Source organism: Ictidomys tridecemlineatus, chromosome 9 (assembly GCF_052094955.1).
Source record: "Ictidomys tridecemlineatus isolate mIctTri1 chromosome 9, mIctTri1.hap1, whole genome shotgun sequence".
NCBI lineage: Eukaryota > Metazoa > Chordata > Mammalia > Rodentia > Sciuridae > Ictidomys > Ictidomys tridecemlineatus.
Window position 1 is genome coordinate 3,291,602 of NC_135485.1, and position 26,929 is coordinate 3,318,530.

Consider the following 26,929-nt stretch of genomic DNA (forward strand, 5'->3'; position numbering starts at 1 on the left):
GGTGGGTGAGTGAGTAAGTGGGTGAGTGAATGAATGAGTGAGGAATGAATGAATGAGTGGGTGGGTAAGTGGGTGGGTGAGTGAGTAAGTGGGTGGGTGAGTGAATGAATGAATGAGTGAGTGAGTGAATGAATGAGTAAGTGAATGAGTGAGGAATGAATGAATGAGTGAGTGAATGAATGAGTGAGGAATGAATGAATGAGTGGGTGGGTGAGTGAGTGGGTGGGTGAGTGAGTGAGTGAGTGGGTGAGTGAGTAGGTAAGTGAATGAATGAGTGAGTGGGTGAGTGAGTGAGTGGGTAAGTGAATGAATGAGTGAGTGGGTGAGTGAGTGGGTAAGTGGGTGGTAAGTGAGTGGGTGGGTGAGTGGGTGAGTGAGGGAGGGAGCAGATGCCTGTGGGAACGAGTGGGTGGGCAGTCGGGGGGTCAGTGAGTGATCTCTTTGCTGACTGGGCTGCTCACCACATCATGGGGAGCCTGGGCTTGTTGACAGGTGGCCCAAGGCTAAGGCCCAGAGGGCTAAGACTTGGACCCTGCGTGAGGCCTGAGGATGTGGTGAGAGACCACTCCTGGCCTTTGGAGCTGCCCTCCAACTGGGTCCTTGATCCCAAGGAGACCCCCACGTGGAGTGACAGGTGTGGCTCAGGGGCCTCTGCTCCCCTGGAGCCCCAGCCTGAGGCTCTGGGCCAAAGCCTTAGGCTGCTGCATGTTCTTCATGGGGCAGCCCTTGGAGGGTCTCCCGGTGCCTTCCTGGAGAGGGGAGGCACAACTGTTCCTAGGCCCGTGGGGACTAGGACGGTTCATGGCTGGACGGCCAGGGCTGACGCCTTGCTCTCTGTCACCCGCAGCTGGTACTGCGAGTGTGGGTACCAGTAGCTGCCTCTCCCTGTCCCAACACCCCAGCCCCACCTCCGTGTTCAGACATCATTACGTCCCCTACTTCCGAGGTAAGGCGCGCAGTGCTGTGGGTGCTCGTCCTGTGTCGGCCGCATGGCTTCCCAGAGCCCTGTGTCTCCTGCCCCATGTCCCTCGCTGTGTGTGTCCTGTGTCCGGCTCCGTTTCTGTTGGTGTGCACGTGTTCCTGGCAGGGAAAGGCTGGTAGCTGGTGAGGCGAAGGCACAGGTGGAGGGCCGGGGCCACTCTGTGCTTAGGTCAGATCCTCTCACCTCCCACAGTAGCCCACGGGCCCGGGTTCGCTAGTGTTGGTTTAGGAGCAGAAGCTCAGCTGTAGAGCAGGGTGGCCTTGGCCTCCCAGCCAGGAGGTGCATCACGCAGCCCCAACCCTGGCTCTTCCCAGGGTGCAGACCCACACACCCCATGTCCCTGCAGGGACATGAGCACACACACACAAAAAAACAGACATGGCCAACCTCCTGCTCGCCTCTACGCTGAGGACTTAACTGTGTCCCCCAAATTCACATGTTAAAGTCCTAACACCCCCCATGTGACTGGAGAGAGGGCTTTTGATGAGGTGCATCAGGTCAGTTAGATGAGGTCCCCAGGAGGGGTGCTGATCCACCAGGCTGGTGGCCCTGTAAGGAGAGGACATGGCCCTGCACTTGTCTCTGCACATTCAGAGGGGGCCCCGTGAGCCACATGAGCCAGATGCAGCCATGGACAAGCCAGGAAGAGGGCCTCAGAGGACACACCCTGCCCACCTGCACTGTGACCTCCAGCCTCTGCAACCGCGAGAAAATGTGCATCTGCCGTCGCAGGCCCAGCCTGTGGTGTCCTGTTACAGAGCCAGCTGACAGACGCCACGGAAAGACACTCGGGCCAGTGGAGGACCCACGATAGAGACCTGGCTGGTTCCCCGAATGACACACCAAGAGCACTATCCCTCACAGCTGTGGAGTTGGACATCTCTGGGGGACTCCTCCAGAGGCAGCTGGATCCTGTGACAGTCAGGGGCTGGGCTGTGGCCCTCCCGTGCTTCATCCCAGGGTTCACCAGCTGGTCCAGGAGAGGAGCCTGGTCGTCACACCTCCCTCACCCCTGGTGGCCCACCCCTGCAGCTCCTGGGCAGTATTGACAGCTAGGAGGAGACTCAAAGCCCAAAGCAGGCTCCGCAGCAGGGGCCAGCCCCAGAGGCCTTGCCGCATGTGTGCTCACTGTCCGCTGTCCGAGGGAGCTGAGCCGCCGGGGCTCACGGCCCGTCTCCAGGCCGCTTCTCGTACCTCTCACGCACCACAAGGCCCTGGATCTTGAGCTGTCCTCGCATCTGCCAGGGCCTCGCTGTGGGTAGGGCCATGTACCTGTGAGGTCCCTGGCAGGGTGTGCCAGAGCAAGGGCAGGCAGTGGACATTCACTGTCCCTGCCATTCTCCCCTGACCCCCAGGCAGCCACCATAAGCAGCTCCCTGGAGGGCCTAGAGCCAGAGCTAACCCTGGTGAGCCTCCTCCACCCACATCTGTGTCTCCACCCTGGACTCCTACCACTCTGCGAAGAGGAAAGACGGGGAGGGGACCCCAGTCAGGGCAGGCCTTCGGGCTGCAGTGCTCCTGCTCCAGTCCAGCCAGCGGGCAGCACCCCATTTGCAGCCCAGGGGAGGGGGCGAGGGAAGGAGGCAGGGTGGAAGGCAGCCAGCCCCTACCCCCACCCCACCCCCGCAAAGAAGAGACTGGGTTCAGGCCCCACCCACCTGCCCACTGAAACGTGGTTCAGAGCCTGGGGTGCTCGGAGGCCCCAACCCTAGGGGGTGCTCTGAGTGGCACTTTGCTACTGGAATGCAGACTCCGCCCTGTGGCTTCCTGGTCACTTCCTGTCCCCCTTTGCTCAGAAACCAGAGGAAGCTCCTGCCCGCCTCTCTGCTGTCAGATGCAGGGAGCCCGATGCCCGCAGCTTCACCCTGTGCCTGACTCCATGGCCATCTGTGACCTTGGGGGCCCCAGGTCTTTGCAGAACCTGCTCTGGAGGAGGCCAAGGCTCAGGGGACTTCCTGGTTCGAGATCCCAAAGCAGAGCCCAAATTTAGACTTCAACCCAACACGTACTCACAAGTCATGTCCACCCCAGGTCCACTCCAAGGCCACACTAGAGGGAGCCTGTCCTCTCCCAGCTCATGGGCTGCAGCATATCCCAGCCTCTGGGCACTCAGTTACCCACCTCTCACTCGGACACAGGCCTGGCATCTGCCCTTCCCTAGGAGGGCCCGTGAGGTTCTCACCTGGGGCACCTTGGCCTCTGCTCAGCAGAGCTTTCCTGCTGGGCGACACCATGGGCGGAGGGTTCCCAGGCAGGCGCACCCCCACCCCAGCTCGCTGGTGCTTTCCCAGCCTGGTAGCTGCTGGCAGGGGCCCTGTGTGCAGGGCAGCCCAGCCACACCTTCCGGCTGAGGCTCAGTGCCCAGGGACCCCCTCCCACTGAGACCCACATTCAGCAGAGGAGCTGGGGGCAGCATGGGCACTGAAGCGAGAAGTTCAGTCCCTGGCATGTCCCTGGGGTAGGGTGGGTTTAAACTTGACCTCTTTGCCTGTTAAGAGGCAAGCAGCAGGATAGGTGTGGGTGCCCGGGGGACTCCATGCTGCCGAGGCCCAGTGTCGGGACAGCCACTTGCTGACTAGTGAGCCTTCTCCTAACCATGTGGTCTGAGAAGGGAGGGAGGGGGCGGCTTGGATGTGGAGTCAGCCCAAGGCTGCTGCCCCCCACTCACACTGCCCTAGGTAGCTCTTCACCTTGCCCACTGTCCCCTCCCTCTGCTCTGAAGTGGGGCCCTCTGGGGGAGGTGGTCTGTGACTGAGGTGGAAGGGGCTGCGGTGAAGTCCACACCTGTCCTGGCCATGGATGGTCCTGACAGCACTTGAACTTGGCCATGAGCTGGACTTGCTTTGGTACCACCTTGAGAAAGTTGGACAAGAGCAGGCCAGAGAGCTCCAAGTCGGCACAGCTGGAGCAACGGAATGACGCTGTCACATTGCAAACCCCACATGCCGTGAATGTCCACGAGTCCCCATTGAGACAAGAAAGGACTGAGGACAAATCAACAGGGAGAAGACAGATCCGCGGTTCAGAGGGTGCTGAGCAGCGTGGGCGGGGCTCTCTCAGGAGCTGGCACTTCTCCACCCGATGTGGCCAGGGCCTTCACCTGGGTCTTCTCTCCAGAGAGGCAGTTTAGGAGGGGGACAAAGAGAGCAGCTCTGCTGTGGAGGAGCCTTGTGGCGCCCGCCAGCCAGGCCGTGGCCTGGGCAGGAGACCCTGTTGACAACATTTGCCTGGTTGCCCGAGGAAGGGCAGCTCCCCACCCCCCGGGGTCTGCCTCTCCAACATGAGCCCCGTGTGTCCTGGGAAAGGAGCAAAAAGATCCAGCTGAGGAACTTTCCGGAAAGGCCTGCCAGCGCTTCCCAGGACCAGTCATCACCGGCAGGGAATCCGCGAGATGGCCCAGCCAGAGGCGCATGGGAGACGTGCCAGCTGATGTAATGTGTCCTCCTGGGACGGAGCGAGGACACCAGGCAAAATCCACACGGCGTGGCATTTAGATGATGCCATGAGCCAAGGTCGGGGGCGCCAGCCAGAGCCCGTGCCTGGGGAGGTGTGACTACCTGAAACTGTCCTCAGATCAAGCATGGGTTTAAACTGGAAGAGGAGGAAGGGGCCCACGGCCAGGGGCTGCCCACCCAGGAATAGGCTCACCCAGGACAGAAGCCCCCCAGGACATGACCCCCTGCAGCAGCAGCCCTGAGCCCCTGCCTGGGCACTTGACCAGTAAAGCTCAAGGAGGGGCTGGCCACTGAGCGAACGCTAGACCCAGGCTGGGGCAGGCATGCTGAGGGGAGACGCAGCAGAGCGCTCCTGGTGGCACCACGGGGCCCATGGCAGTGGTGCATTTTGAGAGGGGAAGCCACCTGGGGTCAAATGGCCCTGGGCCACCCTCCTGAAGGCTGGAGCTGCACTCAGCAAGTGCCCCAGGGGGAGCCGTGCAGAGCCCAGGGCTGGGGAGGCGCGAGGACTTGGTGGTGGCATCTCAGACACAACCCTAGGTGGACGAATTCAGTGACCAGTGCTAGAGGCCCCTGAGGGCGGGTGTGCAGCAGGCCCGGTGGGTCACTGGGGCCACCACAGCTGTGCCTCAGCTTCCCCGTGGTCTTGGGGACCTGGGAACATCTGTCCTGAGGTGCACGGGCACACGGGCACGCGGGCACCCCTGTCGGGTGTACAGTTTCCAGGGCCACTGCATCATAGGCTGAGCCCTGGGGAGGGACAGGGAGCCTGTGACATGTTAGATCCTAAGTGGTGCAGAAGGAGCATTCTAGACCAGGGCCGGCTCAGCCTAGCCATGGCGCCTGACACAAATGTCCCAGCCCCCTGCAGTTGGCACGGATACGTTTTTTAAAGGCAGTGCTTCTGTCCTGGGTGGCTGCCCTTGGGGTTCTAGTCAGTCACCGTGGGGAGAAGAGGTCCGGGGTTTCCTCTTGTTGCTCATAGGTCCCACCCCAATGGTGTAAAGGCCCTGCGGCCACCTGGAGTGGCCGGAGCCCGCAGACTTGGGGAAGCCCAGGGGGTCTGTGCTGTTGGAAGGGAGGTAGTTACAGCAAAGCAGGCATCTGAAGTCCCGTCAGTGTCAGCAGGTGAAGTCAGCGTCACACCCAGGTGGGACAAAGTGCTCCAGATTGGAGTTGCCTGCCCCTTTGTGGCCTCAGCCTGGTGTGGGCCATGGTGGGGGTCAGCCCGAGCTGAGCCCTCTGCCCCTGCGTGCCCCGCTGCTGCACCCGGCCTGCTTCCAGGCCCAGCTCCTCCAGAGCCAGCATCTGTCCAGCCTGCTACAGTCCCCGGCAGGTCCCCAGTCAGGCCGGCTTAGCCCCACTTCTGTGGGTACCGTTTCACTGCAGGGTCACTTGGACCAGCACACAATGGAGAGGGTCTCAAGTCCAGACTGTCCCTTTCCCCTGTCAAGCTTATTATCTAATGTCCTGCGGGTCCCCAAGGTTAGTGAGGTGTCTTGCTATGAGCCACAGTCCTCCTCGCCAAGTGTCCAGTGCCTGCCCACTCTGTCACCCCATTTCTTACACAGCTCTGGGGCATGGGGTGTTCTCCCAGGGAACTCTGCTGTCTTGCTTGGTGACTTGATAATCCAACCTCCTTCCCAAGGCAGAAATTCTGATTCTAGATGAGGTAAGGAACCGGAGCAGGCTCAGAAGGTGCTTTTCACTTAGTTTGGAAAAAAAAAAAAAAAAATATATATATATATATATATATGTATTTAGGAAGATGGAAATTGATTGATTCTGGTCTTCTCTTTTTCTGTATCTTGCAAAATTGCACTCAGTGACTTTGAGGACTCCCAGGCTCATTCCAGTGCCTTAGTTTGATCCATGCAGTGATTTGTAGGCTCCTGGAGATGCAGCCCTGTGTGTACAGGATGATCAGGAAGGCAGGCCTTGGGGCTGGTGAGTTTGCAGGCTGCCGGGTACACGGAGCAGCTGGATGTGCACCCCAGAATCTGCCATGCACCAATAAGCTCTCAGCCCTCAGGTCACTGTGCCTCTGCCAGGGACCACGAGCAGGGTTCAAGGCAGGTTGGATTAACAAGTCATTGGGCCTAGTCTGGAAAGTCCCCAGGACCACAGTCCTCCTTTGGGCAGAGGGGGTGGGGTGTCCGCTGCAGGGAAGACGGGGCTTGCTGCACTAGCCATTTTGCTTGAGATGCTCTGCTTTTCCGTCCCCATCTGCTGTCCCTGTGCTCCCATCTGGAGGCAGTGAAAGTGGCCGCAGCACCCCCAGCCTCTCGGTGCTCTCGGACAGCAGGCCTCCTTCTTCCACCTACCAGCAGGCCCCGCGCCACTTCCACGTCCCAGGTAGGCCCGGCTCGCAGCCGGCTCCATGTGCACATCCGCTCACACCTGGCGGCCAGGGCAGGTGCCGCATGGTCCGCCACACCTCGTCCCAGCTCCAAACTCCAAGCTTCCCTAAAAATCACCAGGGTCTTGGCACATCCCCAAACTGCTCTTCGTGTGAGCTTCTCCCCAAGTGCCACAGACTCGGGGCGGGGGGGGGCGGGCGGGCGTCTGCAGCTTTCTGGGAACAGCTGGAGAAAAGGGTCTTTCTGAGCTGCACCAGGCCTGGGCTGTTGCTGGCTGCCCATTCCTAGCCACCTCTTTCCCTGTCCCCTCAGATTGGGGTGGCATCCGCAGTGGGGGTGCTTGTTTTGGGGTGTGGGTTGCTGGACCTGCTGGCAGTTCTAAAGCGGGGTGATGAGAGTGGCGGACAGAAAGCAGTGGGCGGACACCCTGGCGACGGCCGCTCACCCTCCTGTTCTCTCCTTTTGTCTCCTCTCCCAGACACTGGCGTAAAAGATAACATCTATAGGAAACCCCCTATCTACAAGCAGCATGGTACGGTGGAGTCTGCTCGTGGGCCCTGCCCTGCATGCCCAGCACCCCTTGCTTCTGAATGCACCCTTTGCTGAGCCCTGGTCACTGTGGGGACGGCTTGGAGGCCCCTGGCTGTCTGAATTTTAAGTGCAAATTCCCTAGGAGGCCCCAGAGGCCTTTCTTCCTACGTGACCGTGGGGTCCTTCTGAGCGAGGACCCTGTGAGCGAACCCCAGGTACTGCACGCAGACGGGCCCAGGTGGGGTTTGGTGGCTTTGATTATGCTTTTGTGAGGGGAGCAGCCAGAGTGACCCCGGCCCACCTGGCCAGGAACAGAGGCTTCCCGATCTGTGACGTGACCCAGCCTGATCCTTGAGAAACAGTACAATCTGGAGTCAGACATGTATTCCCGTGGAGAAATGTGGTCTTGTTGTTGGAGACTATCTGACAACAGAGTGAACTGCCCTGCTCCCAGGTCAAAGGGGGTCCTTGCCTTAGCAAACACGGCTTGGGAAGTTTTGTGGTGAGGGCATCTCTTGGCCCTCTGACGCCCCTTCCCACAGCCTACCTGGGACAGATGTGCACAGGGCAGATTACCAGGTTCATGGAGCAGGAGTCAGAATTGGAATTTCTGGGTTTGGGGGGCATGTTGCTTTCTGATCCTGAGCCTCTGTTTCCCCATGTGCAAAGCAAGACTGCCCCTGTCCCTGCCCTCTGCCCAGGCTGGCTGGGAGGACCTCAGGAACCACGACTGGAGACACACTCTCCACTGTAGCATGCAGGGCACACGGGATTGTCACCAATCCTCCAGAGACGGGAAGAGGGATTCCATCCCGTGTTGGAAGTTCCTGTCTAGATGCACCCATGGAATATTGCCACCTCCTGTTGACAATCGGGTGGAGGCCTTGGGGGTCCTGTGTGCTCTCTGTGGCTGGCTGGGGGGTTAGTGGTCTAGTTGTGTGAGCAGGGAGGCGTCATTTGTGCCTTCTTTCCGGGGTGGAAGAAGACCCTGCGCCTTGTGCCACCTTCTTATTCCCAAGAAGGAAAAGCAATGAAGGAGCGGTCAGTTTCCTGAGTGCTCTGAGTCCCACCAGTGGAGCTGAGAGCGTCAGGCTCCGAGGGGGACCAGAGGGGACAGGCTAGATGCTGGGGCCCTTGCAGAGTGCCCAGACCAGCTCCCTCCTGCTTCAGGGGAAACTGAGGCCCAGCCAGAGAAAGGAGCCTCTCAGAAAGTGACCGTCCCAGTGCCAGGCCAGAGAGCCTGCGAGGAAGGTCGGTGCTCCTGGGGACCTGAGACTGAGGTTGGCAGGGCTTGCTGTCACCCCCTGCTCTGCCTCAGGTGGCACCTCAGGTTGTGGTAACACAGCCATTCAGGAGGGGCTGGGCCTGAGAAGGGGCAGAGATGGGAAACCTGATGGCCTGGCCACTCGCCAGCGTCTGGAGAGCCACGTCCACTGCTGGGTCCTTTCACTGAACCCTCCAGCGGGTCCAATTGCTGTCCCAGGGCCACCTCTGCGTCTTTTAGCTCTGAATGTAAAGGGCTCTCCTCTCCACGGGCAGGGGATTCCTGCCTGACAACCCTGAGTGTCACCCAGCCCTTCCATCATTCTAGAAGGCCATTCCGTGGTTCTGTGGGAAAGCAGACGGCGTGAAGCCCCTGCTTGCCACTGAGCATTTGGCCGAGGTCCAGAGCTGAATGTGAGCCAAGTCTGTCCCCAACTCTGCACAAGCAGCCACCTGTCCTCCTGGTCGGGCACCCGTAGAGACTCTCGGACCAGTTTCCAGAGGTGACCCTAGGTCATGACATGCTGGGCCTGGCAGATCCCAGCAGAGCCTCTGACAGGGCTGTGTTTACATGACTTCCCACCCAGGCAGGGGACACCCCATTGGAAGTAACTGTGTGTGTGTGTGTGTGTGTGTGTGTGTGCCCATGCCCACACTCAGATGCTTGTGTGAGCACAGGGGTGTGTGCAAGAGCATGTGCACATGGGTGAGAGAGGCCCACGCAGCCTCCTGCTTCCTCTGGGCAACCTCCTGCCGGCTGCAGAGGGGAGAGGGGAAGGGCATTCAGGCTTGAGCCGCAGCAGCAAGTGGGGGACTGCGGGGCCGTTGAATTGGCTTCAGTGGATGTGCTCAAGTTTTAAAAACCCAGCATTTTCACTGAAGCGTTTACTTTCTAACTGTACCACACTCTGAAAGTTTTTCTTACTTTTTAAATCGTGCACTATGATCATTCAGGGTGGCAGGAGTCACAGGTGCCTACGGGTGGCCACACGGTGTAACTGAAGTCCTTTGTTTACTTTCTTCTGCTGCCCGAGTCCCGTTCCTGCTTCTGAGAAACAGGCCTCCAGGGGGGCCAGGCCTCTGGGCCTGGGCTGGCCCTAGGTGGTGAGGACAGGGCCCATCAGTGTACCTGCGCAGCGGCCTGTGAAGTGAGGGTGGGACCCAGCAGCTGCTCGCCTCCTGTGACAGGGTCAGTACAGGCGGGGAAGTGACCGGTCACGGCTCCTGGCTTTACATCCCCGCTCTGCCTGGCCCCGCGCTAGGACCTGCTGCAGGCCTTTACAGCCTGACAACTTTTCTGCATTAGCTCCAACCCTTCTGGGTTATCACTCACTGTTTAAATGAGGGAGGGGGGAGGTTAGGTAGGTAGTTGGAGAGGCAAAAGGAACCATGGAGCCTCCCTGGCCCAGGGGTGGATGGCAGGCAGTCCTCTGGCGCCCCCCGCAGGAAGCTGCAGGAAGCAGCGGGCGCTGGGCCTGATGCTCCTGGAAGTTCCAAGGCTCAGGTGCCCTGTGGCTTTCTATGTGTTGTCGTGCGCCAGTGGGGGTCACTCACAGCACTGAGCCCTGTTGCTTTAGGGGACAGACTTGGATGGGCCGTGGCCCTCGGCTCCACCACACCACTGGGAGCAGATGTGCCACCCCCAGGTCCGGCTCCTCCTCTGGGGGTTCGGACCACATCCTGTGTGGGCTTTGAGGGGGTTTCCAGAAGGTGACTCTGGTGCTTGGCACAGAGTAGGGAGTTTCAGTGGTAGAACTGGAGGGACACTGTGGCCTGAAACTCCCCAGGAAGCTCTCCCCTGGCGCAGGCTGATAGTGCACCTGACTTGCTGTTCGACTTCCAAGTCCGCGTGAGCATAGACAGACGGACGGGGTGAGCAGCTGCGGCCTGTGAGGCCGGGGTTGCACCCTCCCGCAGCTGCTGGGCCACCAGGACACTCGTCCTCCTGCCTGTCCTCAGCCTCCACCCAGCAGGACGGAGGGAGTGGCCCATGGGGTTCGTCAGCCTTTTCACTGCTGTGACTAAAAGACCTGACGAAGACAACTTTAGAGGAGGAAAAGGTTATTTGGGGGCCAAGTTTCAGAGGTCGCCGTCCATAGACACCTGGGCTGGAGGTGGGCAGGACATCATGGTGGGAGAGTGTGGTGGAGGGCAGCAGCTCACGTGACGATCAAGAAGCAGAGAGGGACTCCACTCGCCAGGTACAAATAGGTACCCCAAAGCCGTGCCCCAATGCCCCCTCCTCCAGCCACATCCCACCGGCCTGCAGTTCCCACTCAGTAATCCCCATCAGAGGACTGACCCACTGACTGGGCCAAGGCCCCATAAGCCAGCCGTCTCTCCTCTGAACCTTCTTGCATCTCCTCGCACGTGAGCTCTTGGGGACACCTCCCATCTGCACAGGTCACGGTGTGGCAGGGCTGCTCACTCTTTCCTTGGATCCTGGTTGAAAACAGGAATTAACCGCCTCTGTGTCCCTCTGGGATCTCTCTCATGGGGTGACTCTCGCTTTGGTTTTGGGGACCTTTCTTGGGACATGAGGGAAGGGCAGGTGGCCAGGCATGCTCAGTGTTCAGGAAGAGCAATGGAAACCTGCTGTGGGCATCGGGAAGCCCCTGGCCCAGGTTCCCCGGGCTGGGAGTGGGCAGCCACGTTCCCCAGAGGCTGCTGGGTGGAGGCAGGGCAGGGCCCGGAGGAACCGCCCTGTACCTGGGGGCACAGGAGACACCTCCGCTTTCCTCTAGTGCAGGTAACACAGAGTGGTCATCAAAAGGCGGAGGGAGGGAGGGAGAGAGGAGGCTAAGACACCAGGGCCACTGTCCTCATCCTCAGTGCCACTGTCAGTCCTGATGGCAGCCCATGAGCTGCTGTCCTCCTGGCTTGCAGTTGAGGCAGCTGGTCTGAGGGACTTGAATGACTTGCAACAATTTATCCATGAAAGTTTTTCAAGCATGCATTTTGTGCTAGGCTCTGTCCCAGCCCTGGGGACACATGGGTGACCCTCTGTGGCATCTGCCCTCATGGAACTGGGATTCTAGTGGACTTGGCCACCTATGTGCATTCTCTCTCTCTCTCTCTCTCTCTCTCTCTCTCTCTCTCTCTCTCTCTCTCTCTCTCTCTCTCTAATCCCAATTCCATTTGAGTTGCAGAGCTGGGAACCTCATGGGGGAATCAGATGAGTGGTGGGTCTATTCCTAGAGCCCAGGAGCTAAAGGGAGGAGCAGATTCCCAACCCCCTATAGCCCCAGGCCAGGAGAGAGGGCAAGATGGATTGTCCTGTAGGTTCCTTCCCTTGTGGGGGTGAGTACCTCTGGACCCAGCCTGGACCCACCCCTGAGCCCATCCTGCCTTGGGCCCTGGCAGGTGCTGGAGTGGTGATTTGCAGGCAGAGCACGGCCAGAGCTCAAGGCCCCTAGAACAGGGGCCAGACTGGCCCCCAGCCCCACTTTCCCTCTAGATACCAGCAAAAGAGCCTTGGAGATCGGAGCTGCCAATGCTGGCAGCCAAGAGGCATGCATGTGTGAACCCTTACTGAATACCTACTCTGGAACAGGCCCTGCACCACGGAGGGTCCCCTGGAAGCAGTGGCCCCTGTGCTACACCCGCCTCCTGGCTTCCTCTGTAAGCCCTGTGCACATGTCACCTCGTGAAGTCCCCAAGGGGCCACCAGGCCTCTCCCAGGAGCCACCTGGGGGTGGGGGAGGAGAATTTGCATACAAGTCATGATAAGTAAAGCTGGGGTGACATGGCCCTGAGTCCCATGATTCATGCATCTACCAGGGAGAACACATGTGTGAGCTCGGGTGACCGGCTCTGCACCTCACTCTGCACCTCGGCCTCCCTGCCTGGGTGAGGGACGCACGTGCGCTATACCTGTTAACACACGTCTAACCAGACCAGGGTACAGGGCCTGACCCAGGAGTAGGTATTCAGTAAGTGCTCATACACGCATGCTCTTTGGGAGCACCTGTGTGCTGACTCTGCCCTCATCAAAGCCCTCACTATAGCGTCTTGAGACCTTCTAATCCCCTGTCCACCTCGCACCCTGGCCGCGAGCTTCTGGAGGACAAAGGTCGGGTCTGGGTGTTCTGCGTCCCGCACTCAGGACACTGGGCACTTGGTGAAGGGAGAGGAAGGCTGAGGGCAGACAGAGGGCAGCAGAGGGCAGAACGGGGATAAAGGACAGCTTGGCTCAGTGGACACGTCAGTGGGCAAAGGAGTGGATTCAGTGGACACAGGGGTAGCAGCTGACAGTCGGGAGGATATGTGGCTGGCCATGGGGATGAGCAGCAGGTTACGTGGCGGGTGGGTGGACAGATGGGGGGTGGGAAGTTAAGGGCAGCTGAACGCGTGGATAGACAGGAATAGGTGAGTACAGAGGGATGTGGACACGCCCAAGGGACGTCCAGATGCGAATGGGGTGGAGAAGGTGTGGCAGAGAGGCAAGGCCAGCCTGCTCGGGCTCCGGGAAGGGAATCAGAGGCTCCCCTTCACTGCGGCACCTCTAGCGGAGAGTCCCCAGGGACATGGGAGTGGAAATGCCTTCTAGGGCTCAGAAGGACCCCCAACTATACACAAAAGACACACTAAACTTTCTCTGCTTGTCCTAAGAAGGTCTGTGTTTTCCTGGCAGCCCACACAGCGTGCCACAAATTGGCCTCGCATGGCCTCCAGCCCCTCCTGCTGCTGGGGTCTCCAAGCCTGCAGGCCAGCGCTCCATGGGTGGTGTTCATGGGAGAGTCTTCCTCCTGGCCTGGAGGTGTAAGCATCATTCACCCATTTTTCAGATCTGGAAACTGAGGTTCAGAGCTGGTAAAGGAGCAAGCAAGCTACCAATAGAGCAAAGTGCCAGTTTCCTATGATTTCCTGCCCAGGCTCCTAGCTCTTCAGCGAGTGCATGGTATGCTTTGCGGGCTGGTGAACTTCACTCTGAGCAGCGTTGGCTCCAGCCTGGTAGACTGTGCACACCTGGGCAGCTGGTGGCATTTGCAGAGGGAATTTGCTGAGTCTGGGCAGAACATCTCTTTCTGCAAATGGTGGGTCTGTTCTGGAGCCCAGAGGCAGCTCTATAGGACATGTCTGGCTGACCCATTATCCAGGACTGAGAAGTCCTCCCAGCCACGGACCCCAAGCCCTCAAAGAGCCCCTTAATTGCCTTTTGCCCTTGCAGACATTCCAAGGGTAGAGTGGCCTCTTGGCTCTCAGGAACAGGGTTGGCATTTTTGCTGGCTCGCAGGGCCAGGCTCTCTCCAGTGTGGGCAGTGGTGTGCTTCCAGGGCTCCCAGTCACCCTGGTGACACCCAGCCTGCTCGTCCTTGCAGCTGGCTGGGCAGCTCCCAAGTGTGGGCTGATGTCTGCCACACTCAAGGGCACCACTGCCCAGTGTGGCTGTTGTCAAGGCAACAGTAGCGCCACACTGTCAGGCTTGGGCTCCCCGCCCGCTGTCTCTCCATCACAACCTCCTCGAAGGCCCTGCTGCTCGCCTCCGGGAGCGGAGAGGACAGGGCTTTGAAAGTGGCTGTCTCCATGGAGGGAGAAAGGTTGCCATGGAGAGCAAGAGTGTCTGTGCGTCCAGAATGGACGTGCTCAGACTTCACTCTCGGCCTTATCTTGTCAAGGTCCTGTAGCCCAATCCCCAATTTCCAAGCTCTCTGGCCTGGTGTCAGTCTTGTCCTTGGTGGTGCAGGAGGCAGGCTGCTCCAAAAGGCTGACGGGTCCCAGCCCGCCGCAGGCTGCAGGTAAGCGCCCAGCTCCGCGCGGCCTTGCTCAGGCCTGGCCCAGCCCCGAGGCCAGCTGGGAAGGAGCCCGGGTTTCCATTTCGTTTCTCGGTGCATGGGGTGCTGTGTTAGTCTGGGGTTCTGGAAGGTCTCTGGATGCGGCCTGGATGCCGGGAGGTGTCAGCATGCCCTTGTGTGGTCTCTCAGCTCCATCCTGGTTGGAAATGTCAGCCTGCAGCGTGACAACTCCCCCAACTGCTGTGGACAGTATTCTTGTGAACAAATTGTGGCACAATGAGCTCCTGCTTGCTCTGTGACATTGAGCTGTTTCTGGCTGGATTCTCTTTTCTTTTCTTTTTTTAAAATATTTATTTATTTATTTTTATTGGACACAACCCTTTATTTCATTGTCTCTGTGGTGCTGAGGCTCGACCCCAGGGCTCGCCCGTGCTAGCGAGTGCTCTGCCGCTGAGCCCCAGCCCGCCCCTGGGTTCTCCTCCTTTACTGCTCTCCATGGCGTCCTCTGGGGCACTGCTCTCTCGCTGTCGTGTCTGCGGGCAGCAGGAGGGAGCCAGGCAGGTAGGGGCAGGCTTGGACCCTGGCTCCCTGGGCTCCGGTCAGCCCCCGCCCCGCTAGTCCCTGCGCTGGGCCGTGGCGTCTCCCTGAGGCTCGCCTCCCTGTCTGTGAAGTGGCGACGCCCCTTCCTTCAGGGTTGGCAGGGCCAGGCGGTGAGAGGTGAGGCATGTAGCTGGAGGTGACACCGAGGGTCCCTGACTGAGGCCCGCTCCTCTGGTGTCCCCTGAGAGGTAGAAGGTGTTCCTCAAAGGCCAGGCGGCGCCTCTGGCAGTGCCGTTCCTCGCTCCACGTGGGGAAGGGAATGACAACGCTTCCGAGGCCCGTGCCCCCTCGCGGGCAGCCCTCCCCGGAGCTGCTCCAGCCTGCCCGGCCCGGTCCTCCAGGGCACCCTGCTCTTGACCCTCCTCGGCCGTCTTGGGTTTGAGCATGACTGAGGCGGGAGGGCGAATGGCGGCGGCCTTCACGGGTTCACTTTCCCTTCCAGCCGCGAGGCGAGTGGACGGGGAGGACGGGAGCTTCGACCAGGATAACAGGAAGGTAAGGAGGACCGGATCTCCCCGGAAGCCCCGCGGTGGCCCCTCCAGCTGAACCCCAGGCTCCTCCTCTTGCCCTGTTCCTTAGAGTCCCCAAAGGACAGAGGTGGGAGGCGTGTCGCCAGCCCCCCTCGCACTGAGGTGGCCCGGCTGGGTATCCAGTCACCTGCCGTAGCTGAGGACGCTGTCAGTGCCTCTGGGACCACAGGATGATGGTTCTAGAGTGGGTTTTAGGCATCTTCCACTCGGGGCCAGCGGGTGGACGTCTTCCTCCTGGGGGGTCACACACTTTGATCACAGAGTGACTGCCGGCAGGACTTGGCCCAGGCTGAGCCCCTCCCTGCCCACTGGTCTTTAGGGAAGAGGGGGAGTCCAGGGAAGGAGTCAGGCTGCTTGCTGGAGCCCCTAGGGTGCTGACCCCCAAGCCTCAGTGCTCTTGTCTGTAAGATGGGCAGCCCCACTTTCCCGTGGAACAGGTGGACAACTCACCCCGAATGGTGGCCAGGTACTTAAAGCTGATCTCACACAGGAGCTTCCTGCAGTGGGTCAGCTCGCTGGTTAGAAGTAAGAAAGAAGCCCCTGGAAGGTCCAGTGAGATGCGCCCATTGCAGATGACCTCAAAGTTCCCATGACTCCTTTGCCTTTGCAGAAGACCAGCTGGCTCCTCCTCAAGGGGGACTCGGACACAAGGACGAACTCTCCAGACCTGGACATCCAGTCTCTGTCCCACAGCAGTGGAACAGAGCGAGGCCCTCTGCAGAGAGGGCCAGGAGACAGCTTTTCTCCACGTGAGTGGCCCTGCCGAGCCCGGGCGGTGGTGTGCATGGGAGGCTCCGGCACAGGGGCCGCAGCTTGGTGAAGGCGTAGGAGCAAAGGTAGGGCCACCCCACAGGACAGCGGGCGGCTCTGTGAGGACATAGCTGGCTGTGCCGGGCCACAGTGCTGTCTCCTGCTGACACCCAGAGCTGGGCGGCAGTAGAGAGCCAGGTGACTTCCAGGTGAGGTCACCAAGAAGCTCCCGGGGCCACTCCCTCCAGAGCAGGTGTGGGCATGGTCCAGGAGGCGGGGCCAGACCCGGCTGGTGATGGGGCACTGTCCTGTCCCTGTGGCACCCTGAGCAAGGCACTGGAGAGTCCCAGGCATTAGAGCCTCAGACTTCACAGCAGACAAAGCTGTCATTTGCTGGACTCTGGGTTGTCACAAAGCCTGAATCAGGAGTGATCTTCAAATGTTCAAATTCTAAATTGTCCCCATCGTGCTCGCTGCAGTGTGCTGAGATCACAGTGAGAGGCTGCAGTGGGCCGCGGCCAGCAGCCTCTGAGCTGGGAAGGTGGTTTTCAGGGGGGAAGCTAGGACTGAGGTTGGATGAGGAGGCTGGGTCAGGGGACGTGGGTGTGAAAGGCAGAGGAAGGCTTCGCAGTGAGACTGACCTTCGCGCAAACCTAGCCCCAGGGTGGACAACTGTGGTGTGGACAAGCTCCGCCCACTGCCTCGTGGGTCTTGGGGAAGGTGAACTGGGTGCTCAGGCAGCGCCCTGCCTGGCAGGTAGTAGGTGCTCAGTAAACAGCGGCATCATCCTGGTCACCACCCTCACCTCATCCTCACCCTCACCTTTGGTATAAAGTGCGCCATCCTCAGGAAAGCGCCCTGGTGCAGGGCAGCCAGGCCGGGCAGATGCCTGGAACTGCTGGTGCGTCAGAGAATCCCCGGGAGGGAGAGAGATTCTGCTCCGTGCAGGATCTCTGTGATTAGATGTCTGGACCCCCCAGGGCACCTATCCCTCCTGGGGTGCAGCCCTCTCCTAGTGGGGTCTCAGCAGGGGCACAAGGCTGACGTGAGCATGGGAGGCACCAAGACATCTCCAACAGGGAGGGACTCCTGGGGGTCTTGCAGGGACGTGGCAGGCCGGGGCGCTGGTCCCTCCTTACCTGCCTGTGCCCCCTGCAGGTAGCTGCCCATCAGTCCTCCAGTTTTCCCTGCACCCCCAGGGGCCGCTGCCCTGTGACAGTCCTCTGTCCTGGGCTGTGTTTGCAGGTGGAGGGCCACCCTCCTGCCTCGGGTGTGTCCTGGCATCTAGGCCTGAGCCCTGGAACCAGGAATCAGGGTTGCGGACCTCCCAGCTTCTGGTCGCTTCCCTGCTAGTGCAGGAGGCCACTGCAGTCCTCCTGGTCCCCTGCCCATGACCTCCCCCAGACTCACGGGGCGCAGGGGCACCTGTGGCCTCAGCAGCTCCCTCTGAAGTGTGTGGCCTTCCTGTGTCCAGGACCCAGGAAGGAGAGGGCTCCATGTGGGGAAAACGCTGAGCTGGAGACAGGGTCCTGTGGGCCCCCTGCCGCGGCCCTGCATGCGGGCTGCACCCCTTCCTCGCTTGCAAACGCCAGAACAAGGGCTCCCGGGGCCACAGAGGCACAGGAGACAGCAGGTGCTGGTCCCCGCAAGGCCAGGCTGTGGCAGGTGTCTTGCTTTGCCATTTGGACCCCAAGTCCCATCTGTCAGCTCTGCTGTTGTGTCCCCACCTCAAGCTGCACGTGTGGCCACGGCTGGGACAGCAATGGCTTCCATGCAGGTGCACCCGACTTGCGGGCACCAGCTCCAGTGTGGGGACATGGTTTAAGCGGGAAACCCCTCCACAGCGCGAGCCCCACATGAGCCCCGGCCTTGCTGCCCTTGCCGTGAGCTGCGGTCACCACTGTGAGCGGCCTTTTGCTCCTGCTGGAGTCCCGACAGCAGCCTGTGCGTAGACCCACCGTGTCCTGCATTACGACTGCGCCTGCGCCTCTGTCCTGAGGACGTTCCCTCCCTTCCCAGCGTGCGCAGACCAAGCCGGGCGTGTCTGGGGCGGGTGAGCAGCTGGGGTGGGAAGGGGAGCAGTGCCCACTTTCTCTTTGGGCATTTTGTGGCTCTCACCAAGGCGGATCCATCAGAGCAGAGCAATGGCACATGGCAGGGCCCACCCTCTGCACCCCAGGACACCATCTGTAGTGCGCCAAGGAAGGCAGGAGTGTGACACTCAACACAGTGGGCGCTCAATAAATGTTGGTTGAATTGAGATGCATTAAATTCAACGGGTATTTATTGAGCACCCACTCTGTGCCAGACGCTGAGCAGAGCGCCGAGGGGGAGACAGAGAAGAGGAGAGCAACCCCTGGTCCGGAGCAGCGTGCAGGGACTGGAGAGGCAGGTGGCAGGAGCAGTGCTGGTGTGTCTCTCTGCTGCCTGCCCCCCAGGTGCCTCCTGGCCCACAGGCCTGGTCACAGCCTCATCTCACCCATGACACCATCAGACATGCCACGAAACTGGATTCATTTCAGCCCTTCATCCATCCCGCCAGCTGGGATTTATTGAGCACCTACTATGTGCAGGTCATGGTGCTAGACAGCACAGAGCAACAGTGGATGACAAGCCTGTGTGGTGACCCTGTGCCACAGGGCTTACCTTGGGCCACCTCTGTCCTCCTTCCGTAGTGTGCCTGGCCATGTGCCCCAGTCTATGTGAGTGGAGGCCCTACATTCCACACAGGAAGGGCCGGGGCTCCCTTTTGTTGTAAGACACTGGCTTGCAGGGGCTCTCACAGGGGAAGGCCCACTGCCCTGGGCAGGAGCACGAGGTCCTGGACCCTGGCCTGGCCTGGCCTGATCTGCTTCTGCTCCAGGTCCCTCGAGCCGGACCTTTCAGGCCCTGCCCACTCCTCTGAGGTCACTCTGCACACATGCACACACACACACACAGTGATTGGAAGTGTCAGCGGGCCACCAACCCTGGCTGGCTGCACACCCTGCCCCAAGGGCTTCATCCCTGAAGGCCTGACGCTCCAGCGGGCATAGCCCCTTCCCCACGCCTAGAGAGGAAGGTCAGGAAGGTTAGAGCTAGAGACCTGGAGGCTGGGGACAGTGGCCGAGGCCCTCAGGAAGACACAGCCTAGGCATTCCCCCAGACCTGCTGTGGCTTTGGCCTCCATGCCACCTTGTGTGTCCCCTCCACTGTGAGGCCCCTGCGAGTCCCTTGTCTGATTGAGCGTGCTTGCCATTGCTCATTACCTCCCGGGGCCCCCAGGGGGCTTCAGGACCCTGGCCCTGGGCCTTCCCTCCTGGCCAGCAGGAGTGGTGAGAGGGACACTCCACTTTCCCCTCCAGAGTCCTGCAAGTTCCCTGCAGGGGACACTCCTACTTGGTCTGTGCTTGGGAGGAACAGACCCCTGATGGGCCACCCGTGGATCTCAGGTGGGCCCCGCTCCTGGTGGGGGCTCCGGCCGCCTCGTGGGGTGGGATGTGCACATCCCAGACCTGGAAGAGCCTCGGCACGGCTTCCTCATCCTACGGCAGGCAAAGTGGGCCCAGAGAGGGGACGCGGGCGGCCCTGTCACCAACAAGTACTTCATGAGCACTGTCTGTGTTCCAGGTCGTCCTGGGACCAGAGGACAGAGCAGAGGCCCAACAGGCCAGATTGCCTGTCCCGGGAGCTGGCTCAGAGGGGCTGGAGCCTGACCCGAGGCCACCCTGTGAGCCGGGAGCCTGCAGTGCTGGGGGAGTGTGGCTGGGATACGGAGGTGTCGGGGAAGGGGCCGTCTCTGGAGGGCGAGGGCAGCCCTGGCCGGCCCGAGGGCTGGGGAAAGAGCAGAGGCAGGTCTGGCGGTGGGATGGCCAGCTCAGCCGTGTGGCCAGGTCACTAGCCCCTTGGTTCTAGAGGGTTCAGAGCAGGGTTCGCAGGCGACCTGACACTTGTCCTGGCAGGCCTGTTTCTGGCAGGGGGTAACAGGAGGCAGTAGTCAGCGTCCAGGCTCGGGGCTAGGCCAGAGGTTCAGAGGCTGGCGCCGGGCAGCTGTGAGGAACCGAGGAAGGCCTCGGGTGGGGGCCAGGGAGCAGGCTGCTGTCACTGCAGGCGTGAGTGGGAAACGGGCGTCCATCTCTAGTGTCCAATATGCCGGACAGGCAACTCCACAGAAGGCGGGCTGGAGGGCGACTGTGGCCCCAGATGAGCAGCGGGAGCCTTGACCAGGGAGATGAGCGGGGCATATGGGCACGGGCACAGCGAGGAGGAGCTGGGTGTCCAGGTGGCTCGGCTCAGGGGGGCGGAGCTGCCTTACTCAGAGATGGGGAGGGAAAGCTCAGCTTATTCACGATCCCTTGGGAAACCTGACACGACCAGAAGTTGGGGAAACAGGCTTGGCTCTTGGGGGTGCCCTGGGCCGGAGGCAGACGCCGAGGACCGTCAGTTCCCAGTGGACTGGAACCTGAGATGCAGAGAGCCCCACAGCCTGCTAGGACACCCACGTGGTCCGTCCTGAGCTGGTCACTTAGCCCCGAAGCTGGGGCTCTCCCTCCCCACCCAACTCCCAGCTCATTCCTTGCCAGCTTCTTCCGTGCGCCGTCTCTGCAAGTGCTGGGGAAGGCGCAAGCCAGCAAATGGGAATTGCCTGGCGCATCGTGGGGAGGGGACGAGGGTCAGGAGGAGGAGCAGAGGACGAGCGCTGGGGAGCCACGGAGAGGAGGCGGGGATGGGCAGCCGTGGCACTCTTTGCAGGGAAAGACAGAGAGGAGAGGCCGGGGAGCTGGCAGCACGGGTTCGGCTGCCCTGGTGTCCAGCAGGCAGGTGGAGGTCCCGTGGTATGGACACTGTCAGCAAGGGAACGGCCAGCCTGAGTGGACAGGGTCACCTCTGGCCCCTGCCCGTCTTGGGGTTCCAGGGAGAGCAGAGGAAGCTCCATCTGTCAGGACAGACCCCACTCGGGAGAGGAGTCTGGATCTGGGGACAGAGACACCCCAGGGGAGCCTCCTGGAACAGCGCGGGCAGGGCTTGGGAGCCCAGGGGGCAGCCCGCCGCCCTTCGCTGGGGTCAGCTGGAGACTCTGCTTTTATTTAGCACACCCCCTGCCTCCCTGTGCCCAGCAGCAGCCTGTGCCCAGGAGAGGACCGTGTGGGCAATAGGCAGTGCACGTGCCCATCCAGATGCCGCCGTACAGCCCTTGGAGGGTGACCACACACTCAGGTCCTTTGTCTTCCCCAACTGGGGTCTGGAGATCCCTACCCACGAATGGGAAGCCCGGCTGCAGGAGAAACACCGCTGCCGTGAAGGGAGGGCACCCCAGGGAGCCGCAGGCCTTGGGAGACGGGGCCAGCACTACAGCACCCACCCACGGAGCGCACGGGAGGTGAAGGGGTGTCACCCCAAGTCTCCGTGGAGAAGAGTCTGCAGACAGCGCTCCAGGCCTCTGGTGGGCAGGCGCAGGAGAGGCACCGTGTGAAGGTCTGCAGAGAGCACTGCTTTGGGGTGCGGCTCCCCAGGGTTGAATCTCAGCTTGTCACTTGCTGTGTAACCATGGGTACAAAAATAAGCTTCTCATCTGTGAAAACCAGGATGACCCTGTCCTCCTGGCAGGGAGACCCTGGGGCGAGGCACAGGACATCCTCTGGCCTGGCTGTTAGGGGACAGCCAGGTGGGCACACGCAGTCCACAGCCAGGCCTCAGCAACCCTTCAGCAGCCAGTGGGGGACATCTGACTTCTCCCAAAGCCCGAAGCTCAGACTGGGCAAGAGCCTGTAGCTCCCTGTGGCTCAGAGACCAAGGGCAGCAGTGGGGAAGCTGGCACAGGCCACCCTGCTGCAAAGTCACCTCAGGCCACCGAACCCAGAGCCATCTACCTGGGAGTGACCTGCTGTCCGGAGCACCCTGGGATGCTGTGGTGACCATGTGTCTCCTGCTGCGTCTGGAACACCCACCCACCCACAGGGGTCTTTTCCTGAATGTCCAGTGGCTACTCTGGCCTCTGACAAGCTGCTGTAGAAGAAGACAGATCCAAGAGAAGGAGTTTAGGGCCCCAGAAGCAGCCCCGTGGGGTGCCAGGGCAGGATGGCCACACGCTGCCTCTGAGCGGACGCACAGACGGCATGTTTGGGCTAAGCCTGGACTTGGTTGTCCAGGGCTTGCAAGGCCTGGTGTGAGCCAGGGTCCTGACCACCCATGTCCTCCCTACCCGCTTCTCCCTGTGGGTCTCTCTCTTGAGTGCCACACGTTCTTGAAGGCTGGTGATTTAATTGGACATGCGGGTCCCTCGATGACCACAGGACTGCAAACCCACCAGGCAGACCTGGGGCAGACGAAGTTCCCAAAGCCCAGGGCCCTCTCTAGCTAGAAGCTGTTTGGCCAGGTACAGGCCCCTCAATCCACTGGCCTCAGCTCCCTCGTATGTAAAATGGGCTGCTGTTCCATGTGCAGGCCAGTGAGAGTTGAATGAAGTAGCTGGATGTGTGAAGAGGCTTTTCAAATGAATGGCTCTCAGCCCTGGCCACACATGGACCCTGGGACCTTTGAAATCAACCAATGACTTGTCCCTCCCAAAGAGACCAGTTTTAATTGATGAGTTCACAGGGCCCTTCCTTCTCCCCAGTAACTGCAGGGACCCAAGAATAAGGTGGAGTCAACCACAGGACAGGAAGAGGAAGGTGTCTTCCCATCCAGGGGCCAGTGACCAAGGTGTCCCCTCCCCAGCAGCACTCACAGACACCAAGGAAGAGGCCAGATGAATAACAGGCCCTGGGTGTGGCCCTCTCCATGGCCAGGGTCTCCTGCCCTTCCTGCCCTCACAAGGTGACCCCAGGTAGCACACCGGACCCCCCGGGGGGCACCAGCAGGAATCAGGCAGGAGCAACAGCCACACCAACCAGGTGGGGACAGCAGGCAGACTGGTTCTGTGAGGCCTTCTGAAACCTGAGTTGTCATTGGAACCATAGCCCCTAAAAGACCAGGCTCTACAGACTCAACCTGGACAGACTGACAGGTGCTAAAATGGAAAACTTAAATAAGATCCGGTCTCCTAACATAATATCCAAAATGCCTAGGATTTAATAAAAACATTTACTCATCACATTGAGAGTCATAAGTTAACCACAGCAGCAAGACAGGACAATTGACAGATAGTGACACTAAGAAGAACCGGACATTTGAATTATTGGACAAGGATTTTAAGATATCTATTACAAAGAATGCTTCAGCAAGCAACGATAAATAGTTTTGAAACAACTGAAAAAAATCTCACCAAAGAAATAGAAGTTATTTTAAAAAAATAGAACAGAAGGTATCGAACTGAGGAGTAAGATAAGCAAGAGAAAGAATCCACCGACGGCTTCAGGAGCAGGACACCTGAGTCCAACAGAGGAGAGACTCAGGGACCTGGCAGCAGCAATGTCATTCATCTGATCTAAACAAAAGAGAGAGAGGAGAACCCCGGAGCTTCAGGCACAGGGAGCCACAGCCAGCCGCTGGATTCCCAGAGAGGAGAAACAGGCTTGAAAAAGCATTCAGAGAAATAATGGGTGAAAACTTACCAAACTTGGCAAAAGAGGTAAACCTACAGCTTCAAGAAACTGAACACCCAAAAGGAGAAGCCAAGACTTCCACACTAAGATGCACCATGATCAAACTTCTGAAAATCAAGGGCAAGAAGAGAAAAGTCTTCAAGTGCCCAGTGAGAAAAGATGATCACCCGTAGCAGCGCACCCAACCGGGTGACAGTGGGTGCTCCTCAGAGACCCCGAGACCGAGACCGGGAGGGAGAGGCACATGGTCCCCATGCTGGAGAAGGAGCTGCCGCGCGAATTCTGCGGTCAGTGAAAACATGCCTTGGTTTGGATGGGAACTGAACTCTCAGACGATAGAGAACCAAGAAATCATGTCCCTAGCAGATCTTCCAGAGTGGCCGATAGGTTCGAGCCCGCAGGCAGCCGTAGCCAGCGAGGCCAGGAGTTAGACAGGGGGAGCATCAGGAGAGGGGGAGCATCAGGAGAGGGGGAGCGTTGGGAGAGGGGGAACGTCGGGAGAGGTGAAGACAGGGGACACGCGCAGGAGACGGCGCTTTGCGTCTGAGTTTCTTGAATCATATTCAGTGGTGGAAGCAAAGCTGAAGGCCGTCTGATTCGGTGGTAGGAGGATCATCTCTGGCCTCTGTAGTTGGGCAGCCGGTGGCGTAAAGTGACCTTGATGGCAGTCCCCACACTTCAAGTCCTGAAGGCGGCAGCTGGGCGCTGGGCACTGTCCAGGTGCAGTGAGCATCCAGCCGCAGGGCCACGGGCTCAGGATCAGGGCCAGGATGCTCAGAGCGGGTGAGTGGGCAGGAGGGACTGCCCGGCCCCACGGTCCTCGGTCCTCAGTCAGCCCTCGTGACGAGCAGCTCATTTGGACCCTGAGGCACGTGACCTGCCCTCCCCTCGGAGCCCTCACAGGTGGCCCGTAGCTCCACGAGTGAGCTGGACCTCTATCCCGTGGGGGAGGTTGGTCTACACTGCCCGAGGCTGGGCCACTGCCGGGGTGGGCATGCGCAGGTCAGGCAGCTCTGGCACTGCTCCCTGAGGGCCCATGGGAAGGTGGAAGGACAGACAGTTGAGGGACAGGCCTCCTAAGAGCGCTTGCTGGTGTGGGTGCCTGCCCTGCTGGGGCAGGCTCTGCCAAGTCCCCTCCATCCAGAACATGCCCTGCCCCCGAGCCAGGCGGTCCTCCTGACAGAGCTCCCTCTGCCCCCACCAAACAGCATCGAGGAGGTGAACTGGGGCCCTCCATCTCCTGGGTCCCCCAGGCTCAGTCCCCAGTGGCCTAGCAAGTGTTGCCCCACAGGAGGGACAAAGCCCCAGGGTCTCAACTCAACCTTTTTATTTCCAGAGAAGCTGGCAATTAGGAATCTCACGGGAACCCCCCACCACAAACACTTACTTAGTAACATTGTCTCCAGGCCCCATTGACGCGGGCTCAGGATGGCCCAGCCTGGGGGACAGGTGATGCTGGACCCCTATGGCGTGAGCACAGGGGCCAGGTGTGTTCCTGGTGTCAGGGGAAGGCTTGGGACATCAGCTGCCCTGCTTCTTCCCCAGTCCACGCCCTGGGGACAGGAGGCCAAAACTCAGGAGGGAGGGATCCTCAGAGGGCCTCCTGCGTGCTGCCACCCCCTGCCCCGCCTGACCCTGTCGGAAGCCTGCCCTGTCCGTGCCCCCACAGCCCGTGGGGTGCGCATGTGACGGGGCTGTGCTGTGTCTGTTTCAGGGTTCCCCTATTCCAAATCCGACTCCCTCCCAAGACATGGGACGAATGGCCTGGACCGTCGGGTAGGTACTGACCCCTCCTGGCCCGCCGGGTACTAACCTGCCATTGCTGCCGACCCCGACACAGCTTCTTGACCACAGCCAGGAGGAGCGGCCTGGCCCTGCTCGCAGCCCGCCTCTGCCTGAGGCCCCGCTGGGGCCGCTGCCTCCCCGCTTTTCCCACACTAGGAACAGAACAGGCCGCGGCTCCATGGCTCCCCACTGCTCTGTCCCTGTCCTCAGGAAGACCGCAGCGGGGGGACCCGGGGATGGGGACTACCAGGGTGACCAGGCCCTGATGCGAGAAGCCCCTGGGGGCCGACTTCTTCCTCTGAGCGGAGCCCAGGAAGGCTGCTGTGGCTCAGGAGCCCCGGAGCCCAGCACCATGCCCTGGGCTGGGATGCCATTGGCTGCCACCCTCATTACCATCGCATGGTCACCACCCATCGCCCCTCGGCCCCGTGCCGCTGTTTGGAATGCAGAGGTCGGTCACTGCTGCTCAGCGTTCCTTTGCCGGGGAGGGCCGGCTCCTGCTCCCGAGGCTCTGGATACCCGGGCCTCTGGGTGCTCACAGCTGGTACCGAGCCTGGCGCCCCGGCTCAGCCAGCCTAGTGACGAGCAGCTCATTTCTGACACTCTTCCCGCAGCCCCTCGAGTCCTCCAGAGGACCGCGGGGTGGGGTGCTGATGGCGCATGGACACACAGCCCCGGGAGACGTCCCCGAGGAGCCTCTTCCCAGCCTGGAGAAGTTCTTCTATAAAGGAACCGAGAGGGCACTAAACACCCACGGCCCTGTCTGTGGCCAGGGTAGCCAGGGACACCTGTCCTACTCCTTCCTCAGGGCCAGGGCTCCAGGACATGCCTACGAGCAGGGACGCCACCTCCAGGAGCCAGGGGGTCCCTGGGCCTTTGCTTCCTCAGGTCTCAGGCGAGCCGCTGTGTCTGTCCCGAGGCCCAGCTCCAGACCCGGGCCACGCGCCCCTGCACGGTGGATTCCAGCAGCCCCCCCACTAACCGCTCCTCCCGTTGAGCATGGCAGGACCGCACATGCATGCAGCGTGTGAGAAGCAGTCTCTCCCCTTCGTCCTCCACAGGGGAAGCAGGGCCGAGGGCTCCGTGCCCAGGCCTCCTGTCGCACCGTCACGGAAAGCCTGGGCGGGAGAAGCGTCTGGCATGTTCTCTTCTCACCTGGGACAGCCATTCTCTGACCCAGGGTCGTGGGCACGGTGTGCACCCCAGAACCAGGACAAGTGTCCCCACCCAGGTCAGGTGTGAGAGGAAGTGAGGGAGGCGCCTGTCCCCCGCCTGCTGTCCTCAGGACAAGCCCTCAGTTCACGTGGCAAAGGTGCTGGGTGCCCTGTGTCCACAGAGGTCGGGGTCTCCGGTGCCACCTCCTGGGCAGAGAACAGCTGGCCCGACGTTCTGGCAGGGCAGGGTCCATCCCTCCC

General features: G+C 60.5%; 1 protein-coding gene across 17 annotated transcripts in view; it reads left to right on the plus strand.

The window, feature by feature from the left end:
* Ablim2 (actin binding LIM protein family member 2) overlaps nt 1-26,929 on the plus strand; it is a 135,598-nt gene that overhangs the window by 92,099 nt on the left and 16,570 nt on the right. For 4 of the 17 annotated variants that reach the window (XM_078020956.1, XM_078020958.1, XM_078020959.1 and 1 more), the window contains 6 exons: nt 848-946; nt 6,691-6,792; nt 7,276-7,329; nt 15,369-15,421; nt 16,067-16,205; nt 25,444-25,505. In XM_078020956.1, coding sequence (XP_077877082.1) covers nt 848-946; nt 6,691-6,792; nt 7,276-7,329; nt 15,369-15,421; nt 16,067-16,205; nt 25,444-25,505 — 509 coding nt within the window. Of the gene's footprint in view, nt 1-847; nt 947-6,690; nt 6,793-7,275; nt 7,330-14,209; nt 14,330-15,368; nt 15,422-16,066; nt 16,206-25,443; nt 25,506-26,929 lie in introns of all 17 variants that reach the window. The other 13 variants (XM_078020963.1, XM_078020964.1, XM_078020965.1 and 10 more) reach the window with 6 other exon arrangements.